This window comes from Lipophrys pholis (assembly GCF_963383615.2).
Source record: "Lipophrys pholis genome assembly, contig: SCAFFOLD_75, whole genome shotgun sequence".
In the NCBI taxonomy this organism is placed as follows: domain Eukaryota; kingdom Metazoa; phylum Chordata; class Actinopteri; order Blenniiformes; family Blenniidae; genus Lipophrys; species Lipophrys pholis.
The window spans coordinates 59,899-69,898 of record NW_028292053.1 but is presented as its reverse complement, the minus strand read 5'-3'; the positions used below and the strand labels follow the sequence as shown (position 1 = coordinate 69,898).

The 10,000-nt window shown below is 49.2% G+C and overlaps 1 protein-coding gene across 1 annotated transcript in view; it reads right to left on the bottom strand.

The window, feature by feature from the left end:
* Positions 1–10,000, bottom strand: part of LOC308128236 (ras/Rap GTPase-activating protein SynGAP-like) — a gene marked incomplete at both ends in the record, with an annotated part of 60,640 nt that overhangs the window by 17,891 nt on the left and 32,749 nt on the right. The window contains 3 exons of the mRNA XM_080493945.1: positions 756–900; positions 1,928–2,263; positions 2,719–2,958. Coding sequence (XP_080350071.1) covers positions 756–900; positions 1,928–2,263; positions 2,719–2,958 — 721 coding nt within the window. The remainder of the gene's footprint in view (positions 1–755; positions 901–1,927; positions 2,264–2,718; positions 2,959–10,000) is intronic.

Genomic DNA, 10,000 nt, shown 5'->3' with positions numbered 1-10,000 from the left:
TTTTGGCTGATTGGAGTAAAGCTAGACAGTTCCCCTGATAAATATTGTGTCCAGATCCCTACTTTGGTTAAATGTTTGAGAAGTCCTCGGGACGTGACGCAGAACTTTCAACCAGCAGCTCTGCTAAGGACCCACATGATCCTGGGCTGCCCCCTGGAGGTTCCTAGGTTTTCTACAGAACACTTGGTTCTCAGTGCTGCCCCCTGGAGGTTCCTAGGTTTTCTACAGAACACTTGGTTCTCAGTGCTGCCCCCTGGAGGTTCCTAGGTTTTCTACAGAACACTTGGTTCTCAGTGCTGCCCCCTGGAGGTTCCTAGGTTTTCTACAGAACACTTGGTTCTCAGTGCTGCCCCCTGGAGGTTCCTAGGTTTTCTACAGAACACTTGGTTCTCAGTGCTGCCCCCTGGAGGTTCCTAGGTTTTCTACAGAACACTTGGTTCTCAGTGCTGCCCCCTGGAGGTTCCTAGGTTTTCTACAGAACACTTGGTTCTCAGTGCTGCCCCCTGGAGGTTCCTAGGTTTTCTCCCAGTAGAATGGAGGCGGAGCTTCCAGCTCTCAGGCTCCTCCCATGAGGAAGCAGCTCCCAGGTTCAGTAGGACTCAGTCTCTACTGTGAAGGGTTCTACTGTGTTTAATGAAGCTACAGTGAAGCTGCTTCAGGACCCTGGAACATTTTCTAGTCCAGGGTTGAGTCCTGGTGTTGTTCTCCATTAAACAACGTACAGCTGAAGGAACAACGCCACTCTGCAGACTCACCTATAGCGTCCTTGAGGTACTTGTGGCCGATCAGTTTGAGGTACTCTTCTATGGCTTTGGTGGCCAGAGTGTTCTCTCTGAAGATAAGGTGTTCCCGGTCGATGAATCTGTCTACCTCACACATCGCCATGTCCGACAGGAAGTCCTGGACACAACCAACATTTATACATTCAGCTGGTTCTGCTCCAAATTCAGCTCCAGACAATAAATCAAGTCACTTCTGATACAAGTGGAAAAGCTGTGACAGCTGCAGTGAGACGGAGTCTCCAGATTCAGGGGTGAGGGTGAGAGGTGAGGGGTGAGGGGTGAGGCGTCAGGGGTGAGGGGTGAGGAGTGAGGGGTGTGAAGTGAGAGGTGAGGGGTGAGGGGTCAGGGGTCAGTTGTGAGGAGTGAGGGGTGTGGAGTGAGGGGTGAGGAGTGAGAGGTGAGGGGTGAGGAGTGAGGGGTGTGAAGTGAGAGGTGAGGGGTGAGGGGTCAGTTGTGAGGAGTGAGAGGTGAGGGGCGAGGCGTCAGGGGTGAGGGGTGAGGAGTGAGAGGTGAGGGGTGAGGAGTGAGAGGTGAGGGGTGAGGAGTGAGAGGTGAGGAGTGAGAGGTGAGGGGTCAGTTGTGAGGGGTGTGGAGTGAGGGGTGAGGAGTGAGAGGTGAGGGGTGAGGAGTGAGGGGTGAGGGGTGTGAAGTGAGGGGTCAGTTGTGAGGAGTGAGAGGTGAGGGGCGAGGCGTCAGGGGTGAGGAGTGAGAAGTGAGAGGTGAGGGGTGAGGGGTGAGGAGTGAGAGGTGAGGAGTGAGAGGTGAGGGGTGTGAAGTGAGAGGTGAGGGGTGAGGGGTCAGTTGTGAGGAGTGAGAGGTGAGGGGCGAGGCGTCAGGGGTGAGGAGTGAGAAGTGAGAGGTGGGGGTGAGGGGTGAGGAGTGAGAGGTGAAGAGTGAGGGGTGAGAGGTGAGGATTGAGGGGTCAGTTGTGAGGAGTGAGAGGTGAGGGGCGAGGCGTCAGGGGTGAGGAGTGAGAGGTGAGGGGCGAGGCGTCAGGGGTGAGGGGTGTGAAGTGAGAGGTGAGGGGTGAGGGGTGAGGGGTGAGGAGTGAGGGGTGTGAAGTGAGAGGTGAGGGGTGAGAGGTGAAGAGTGAGGGGTGAGGGGTGAGGGGTCAGGGCCACGGTGCAGCGGCAGTGTGTCCGTACCTTAGCTTTGCCGGTGCTCTGCAGGATGTGCACCAGCGCACAGGCCACCTCCTCTTTGCTCTTGACGCTCAGCACTGGCTCCAGCACGGCGCACAGCGTGCGGTAGTTATTGGTGACGTACTCGGCGAACTCCTTGTACAGCTCCATGGGCAGGATGTTCATGGTCTGGAAGCGGGATTTGAGGCGTAGCGATGCGTTGATGATCTTCCCTCCACCCACGCCAGCGCCCTTGGTCAGCACGCTGGGCTGGATGACCGGGTACCACTGCTCCACGAACTGCCGGCCCGTGATGCTGGAGATGGGGATGCTGACCAGTCCCAAGTACGTGCTCTTTTCCTTAGAGGGTGAAAACAAACACTCTAATGAGCCGAGTTCTAAAAGCGCCTGGTCTGAGCAGCAGGACCAACATCTGGAGTCTGGAGCTCAGATGGAAGGGAAGGTTCCTCTGAGGTGCTACAGGAGAACCCATCAGCGTTCTGCTGCTTTGACACGCCCACATTGTCTCATCCTATTAGAAGCTTTCTGTGCCTTTTCAACAAGCAGTCAATAGTAGTGCACCCAGAGCGGTTTAGTCACTCATTCGGGGTGCGGGGGGTGGGGGGGGTTGTGGTGGGGGGGTCGGGGGGGGGGGGGGGGGGGGTACTTCCTGTATTGTGATGGGGGGGCGCTCCAGAAACCAAGATGTTGAAAACTACTGCTGTAATGAGGTTCTGTGACAGAACACAAGCAAGGTTCTTGGTGATAGAAATATAGTATTAGAGAGGATTTGCACCCACAGCTTTCTGCGTCACCTTGCGTCTCTTCTTGTCCGTCTCCTTGTACAGGTGCAGCCGCAGGTTCCGGACGGCCGGCAGGTTGTTGAACTCGAAGTGCTCCCCCCAGAACACGGTGTCGGTGCGAGGCTTGCTGGTGGTTCGGGCATACAGCATGTCGTCCAGGCACAGTTCGCAGTAGTAACGCTTCTTGGCCGGGAGCTCTCGGGCCTCGATGATCCAGAGCTTTAGCACGTTGTCCACGCGCCGGCTGTTGTCCTGTGGGGACAGACAGCGGGTCAAATGAGGCTGGTGCCCAATAACGATGACTCAACGACTCATCCAAAAGCTTCACAGAGAGAAGATGACAGGATGCAGGAAGGAGGAGAAGGAGGTGACAGCAGGTTGGCTGGCGGGACAACACAACTAGTGACAGAGTGACAGAGTGACAGAGTGAAAGAGTGACTGAGTGACAGAGTGACAGAGTGAAAGAGTGACTGAGTGACAGAGTGACTGAGTGAAAGAGTGACAGAGTGACAGAGTGACAGAGTGACTGAGTGACTGAGTGACAGAGTGACAGAGTGAAAGAGTGACAGAGTGACAGACTGAAAGAGTGACTGAGTGAAAGGGTGACTGAGTGAAAGAGTGACAAAGTGACTGAGTGACAGACTGAAAGAGTGACTGAGTGAAAGGGTGACTGAGTGAAAGAGTGACAGAGTGGCTGAATGACAGAGTGAAAGAGTGAGAGTGACAGAGTGACTGAGTGACAGAGTGATAGAGTGACTGATTGACTGAGTGAAAGAGTGACAGAGTGAAAGAGTGAAAGAGTGACTGATTGACAGAGTGAAAGAGTGACAGAGTGACTGAGTGACAGAGTGACTGAGTGACTGAGTGAAAGAGTGACAGAGTGAAAGAGTGACTGAGTGAAAGAGTGACAGAGTGACTGAGTGACAGACTGAAAGAGTGACTGAGTGAAAGAGTGAAAGACTGAAAGAGTGACTGAGTGACAGAGTGACAGACTGAAAGAGTGACTGAGTGAAAGGGTGACTGAGTGAAAGAGTGACAGAGTGGCTGAATGACAGAGTGAAAGAGTGAGAGTGACAGAGTGACTGATTGACAGAGTGAAAGAGTGACTGAGTGACAGAGTGACTGATTGACTGAGTGAAAGAGTGACAGAGTGACTGATTGACAGAGTGACAGAGTGACAGAGTGGCTGTGACAGACTGAAAGAGTGACTGAGTGACAGTGACTGAGTGACAGAGTGAAAGAGTGGCTGAGTGAGTGAGTGAGTGAGTGAGTGAGTGAGTGAGTGAGTGAGTGAGTGAGTGAGTGAGTGAGTGAGTGAGTGAGTTACAGGGTGACAGAGTGAGTGAGTGAATAGTGAGAGACTGAGTGAAAGAGTGACAGAACGGTTTTCATCTTGAAGACAAACTGACACTTGAATCCGCTGAAACACAGAAAAATAAAAAGACACGACGCTGCGAAGACGAGAGACAAACGATGGCTGGAATGTTTCTGCTGGAAGACTCACTTCCTACCCTGATCACACAGCAGGTGCTACACCTGAACCCCCTCTACTCCTGAACCCCCTCTACTCCTGAACCCCCTCTACTCCTGAACCCCCTCTACTCCTGAACCCCCTCTCTTCACCTGACTTCCCCTCTTCACCTGACTTCCCCTCTACACCTGACATCCCCCTGCACATGACCCCCCCTCTACACCTGAACCCCCTCTACACCTGACCCACCCCCTAAGGAGGAGAGAGTCCGTGCTCCTGGTTCCAGAGCGTCTCAGTCAAACACCACGACTCTTCTTCATATTAGTTACAACGTTGGAAAAGCTGCTTGAGTCTCTTTGAACTGAGGAAGATGAGTTTGTGGGATGAATCCATGAAGGAGCTGCTGGATCTTCTCCACTCTTGTTCAGTGGTTGATGAGTCACATCTGAACAAACAGTCTGATGGCGCTCTGCTGTGGGACGGTCACTTCCTGTCTGCAGTCTGCTGTGGGACGATCACTTCCTGTCTGCAGTCTGCTGTGGGACGATCACTTCCTGTCTGCAGTCTGCTGTGGGACGATCACTTCCTGTCTACAGTCTGCTGTGGGACGGTCACTTCCTGTCTACAGTCTGCTGTGGGACGGTCACTTCCTGTCTGCAGTCTGCTGTGGGACGATCACTTCCTGTCTGCAGTCTGCTGTGGGACGGTCACTTCCTGTCTACAGTCTGCTGTGGGACGATCACTTCCTGTCTGCAGTCTGCTGTGGGACGATCACTTCCTGTCTACAGTCTGCTGTGGGACGGTCACTTCCTGTCTGCAGTCTGCTGTGGGACGGTCACTTCCTGTCTGCAGTCTGCTGTGGGACGATCACTCATTCAGAGTCGTAGGTGAACTGAACCTGCTGACTATTTGTAGTTTTCAGAAGCGGAAACTGTGCGAGTGTGAAGGTGTGAACGAGTGAAGGTGTGAACTAGTGAAGGTGTGAACGAGTGAAGGTGTGAACGAGTGAAGGTGTGAACTAGTGAAGGTGTGAACGAGTGAAGGTGTGAACTAGTGAACGAGTGAAGGTGTGAACCAGTGAAGGTGTGAACTAGTGAAGGTGTGAACGAGTGAAGGTGTGAACTAGTGAACGAGTGAAGGTGTGAACCAGTGAAGGTGTGAACTAGTGAAGGTGTGAACGAGTGAAGGTGTGAACGAGTGAAGGTGTGAACTAGTGAACGAGTGAAGGTGTGAACTAGTAAAGGTGTGAACTAGTGAAGGCGTGAACTAGTGAAGGTGTGAACCAGTGAAGGTGTGAACTAGTAAAGGTGTGAACCAGTGAAGGTCTTAACCAGTGAAGGTGTGAACTAGTAAAGGTGTGAACTAGTGAAGGTTTGGACGAGTGAATGAGTGAAGGTGTGAACTAGTGAAGGTGTGAACCAGTGAAGGTGTGAACTAGTGAAGGTGTGAACCAGTGAAGGTGTGAACGAGTGAAGGTGTGAACTAGTGAAGGTGTGGACGAGTGAAGGTGTGAACTAGTGAAGGTGTGAACGAGTGAAGGTGTGAACTAGTGAAGGTGTGGATGAGTGAAGGTGTGAACTAGTGAAGGTGTGAACGAGTGAAGGTGTGAACTAGTGTAGGTGTAAACTAGTGAAGGTGTGAAATAGTAAAGGTGTGGACTAATGAAGGTGTGAACTAGTGAAGGTGTGAACTAGTGAAGGTGTGGACGAGTGAAGGTGTGAACGAGTGAAGGTCTGGACGAGTGAGCAAGTGATGGTGTGAACTAGTAAAGGTTTGAACTAGTAAAGGTGTGAACAAGCAAAGGTGTGGATGAGTGAAGGTGTGAACTAGTGAAGATGTGAACGAGTGAAGGTGTGGATTAGTGAAGGTGTGAACCAGTGAACGAGTGAAGGCGTGAACTAGTAAAGATGTGAACTAGTGAAAGTGTGAACGACTGAAGGTGTCAACCTGTGAAGGTGTGAACGAGTGAAGGTGTGAACTAGTGTAGCTGTAAACTAGTGAAGGTGTGAAATAGTAAAGGTGTGAACTAGTGAAGGTGTGAACTAGTGAAGGTGTGAATGAGTCAAGTTGTGAACTAGTAAAGGTGTGAACTAGTAAAGGTGTGGACGAGTAAACGAGTGAAGGTGTGAACTAGTAAAGGTGTGGACGAGTGAAGGTGTGATTTAGTAAAGGTGTGAACTAGTGAAGGTGCGGACTAGTAAAGGTGTGAACGAGTAAAGATGTGGACTAGTGAAGGTGCGAACTAGTGAAGGTGTGAACTAGTAAAGATGTGGACTAGTGAAGGTGTGAATGAGTGAACATGTGAAGGTGTGAACTAGTGAAGGTGTGAACTAATAAAGATGTGGACTAGTGAAGGTGTGGACTAGTAAAGATGTGGACTAGTGAAGGTGTGAACTAGTGAAGGTGTGAACTAGTAAAGGTGTGGACTAGGAGAGGTGTGAATGAGTGAACATGTGAAGGTGTGAACTAGTGAAGGTGTGAACTAGTAAAGATGTGGACTAGTGAAGGTGTGCACTAGTGAAGGTGTGAACTAGTAAAGGTGTGAACTAGTGAAGGTGTGAACTAGTGAAGGTGTGAACGAGTGAAGGTGTGAACTAGTAAAGGTGTGAACTAGTGAAGGTGTGAACTAGTAAAGGTGTGAACTAGTGAAGGCGTGAACTAGTGAAGGTGTGAACTAGTAAAGGTGTGAACTAGTGAAGGTGTGAACCAGTGAAGGTGTGAACGAGTGAAGGTGTGAACTAGTAAAGGTGTGAACTAGTGAAGGTGTGAACTAGTGAACGAGTGAAGGTGTGAACTAGTAAAGGTGTGAACTAGTGAAGGCGTGAACTAGTGAAGGTGTGAACCAGTGAAGGTGTGAACTAGTAAAGGTGTGAACCAGTGAAGGTGTGAACTAGTAAAGGTTCGAACTAGTAAAGGTGTGAACTAGTAAAGGTGTGAACTCGTGAAGGTGTGAACCAGTGAAGGTGTGAACTAGTAAAGGTGTGGACCAGTGAAGGTTTGGACGAGTGAACTCGTGAAGGTGTGAACCAGTGAAGGTGTGAACGAGTGAAGGTGTGAATGAGTGAACATGTGAAGGTGTGAACTAGTGAAGGTGTGAACTAGTAAAGATGTGGACTAGTGAAGGTGTGAACTAGTGAAGGTGTGAACTAGTAAAGGTGTGAACTAGTGAAGGTGTGAACCAGTGAAGGTGTGGACTAGTAAAGGTGTGAATGAGTGAACATGTGAAGGTGTGAACTAGTGAAGGTGTGAACTAGTAAAGGTGTGAACTAGTGAAGGTGTGAACCAGTGAAGGTGTGGACTAGTAAAGGTGTGAATGAGTGAACATGTGAAGGTGTGAACTAGTGAAGGTGTGAACTAGTAAAGATGTGGACTAGTGAAGGTGTGAACTAGTGAAGGTGTGAACTAGTAAAGGTGTGAACTAGTGAAGGTGTGAACCAGTGAAGGTGTGAATGAGTGAACATGTGAAGGTGTGAACTAGTGAAGGTGTGAACTAGTAAAGATGTGGACTAGTGAAGGTGTGAACTAGTGAAGGTGTGAACTAGTAAAGGTGTGGACTAGTAAAGGTGTGAATGAGTGAACATGTGAAGGTGTGAACTAGTGAAGGTGTGAACCAGTGAAGGTGTGAACTAGTAAAGGTGTGAACTAGTGAAGGTGTGAACTAGTGAAGGTGTGAACCAGTGAAGGTGTGAACTAGTGAAGGTGTGAACTAGTGAAGGTGTGAACGAGTGAAGGTGTGAACTAGTAAAGGTGTGAACTAGTGAAGGTGTGAACTAGTGAAGGTGTGAACGAGTGAACGAGTGAAGGTGTGAACTAATAAAGGTGTGAACTAGTGAAGGTGTGAACCAGTGAAGGTGTGAACTAGTAAAAGTGTGAACTAGTGAAGGTTTGGACGAGTGAACGAGTGAAGGTGTGAACTAGTGAAGGTGAGAACCAGTGAAGGTGTGAACTAGTAAAGGTGTGAACTAGTAAAGGTGTGGACCAGTGAAGGTGTGGACTAGTGAACAAGTGAAGGTGTGAACCAGTGAAGGTGTGGACTAGTGAAGGTGTGAACTAGTGAAGGTGTGAAATAGTAAAGGTGTGAACTAGTGAAGGTGTGAACTAGTGAAGGTGTGAACCAGTGAAGGTGTGAACTAGTGAAGGTGTGAACTAGTGAAGGTGTGAACGAGTGAAGGTGTGAACTAGTAAAGGTGTGAACTAGTGAAGGTGTGAACTAGTGAAGGTGTGAACGAGTGAACGAGTGAAGGTGTGAACTAGTAAAGGTGTGAACTAGTGAAGGTGTGAACCAGTGAAGGTGTGAACTAGTAAAAGTGTGAACTAGTGAAGGTTTGGACGAGTGAACGAGTGAAGGTGTGAACCAGTGAAGGTGTGAACTAGTAAAGGTGTGAACTAGTGAAGGTGTGAACTAGTGAAGGTGTGAACTAGTGAAGGTGTGAACCAGTGAAGGTGTGAACTAGTAAAGGTGTGAACTAGTGAAGGTGTGAACTAGTGAAGGTGTGAACCAGTGAAGGTGTGAACTAGTGAAGGTGTGAACGAGTGAAGGTGTGAACGAGTGAAGGTGTGAACTAGTAAAGGTGTGAACTAGTGAAGGTGTGAACGAGTGAACGAGTGAAGGTGTGAACTAGTAAAGGTGTGAACTAGTGAAGGTGTGAACCAGTGAAGGTGTGAACTAGTAAAAGTGTGAACTAGTGAAGGTTTGGACGAGTGAACGAGTGAAGGTGTGAACTAGTGAAGGTGAGAACCAGTGAAGGTGTGAACTAGTAAAGGTGTGAACTAGTAAAGGTGTGGACCAGTGAAGGTGTGGACTAGTGAACAAGTGAAGGTGTGAACCAGTGAAGGTGTGGACTAGTGAAGGTGTGAACCAGTGAAGGTGTGGACCAGTGAAGGTGTGAACTAGTGAAGGTTTGAACTAGTGAAGGTGTGAACGAGTGAAGGTGTGAACTAGTAAAGGTGTGAACTAGTGAAGGTGTGAACGAGTGAAGGTGTGAACTAGTGAAGGTGTGAACCAGTGAAGGTGTGAACTAGTGAAGGTGTGAACCAGTGAAGGTGTGAACTAGTAAAGGTGTGGACCAGTAAAGATGTGGACTAGTGAACGAGTGAAGGTGTGAACCAGTGAAGGTGTGGACCAGTGAAGGTGTGAACTAGTAAAGGTGTGAACTAGTGAAGGTGTGAACCAGTGAAGGTGTGAACTAGTGAAGGTGTGGACTAGTGAAGGTGTGAACTAGTAAAGGTGTGGACCAGTGAAGGTGTGGACTAGTGAACGAGTGAAGGTGTGAACTAGAAAAGGTTTGAACTAGAAAAGGTGTGAACCAGTGAAGGTGTGGACTAGTGAACTAGTGAAGGTGTGAACTAGTAAAGGTTCGGACTAGTGAAGGTGTGAATGAGTGAACATGTGAAGGTGTGAACTAGTGAAGGTGTGAACTAGTAAAGATGTGGACTAGTGAAGGTGTGAACTAGTGAAGGTGTGAACTAGTAAAGATGTGGACTAGTGAAGGTGTGAACTAGTGAAGGTGTGAACTAGTAAAGATGTGGACTAGTGACGGTGTGAACTAGTGAAGGTGTGAACTAGTAAAGGTGTGGACTAGTGAAGGTGTGAACTAGTGAAGGTGTGAACTAGTAAAGATGTGAACCAGTGAAGGTGTGGACCAGTGAAGGTGTGAACTAGTGAAGGTGTGAACTAGTAAAGATGTGGACTAGTGAAGGTGTGAAATAGTGAAGGTGTGAACTAGTGAAGGTGTGAACTAGTGAAGGTGTGGACCAGTGAAGGTGTGAACTAGTTAACCAGTGAAGGAGCTACAGACACACAGACAGCAGGATGAGGTCACA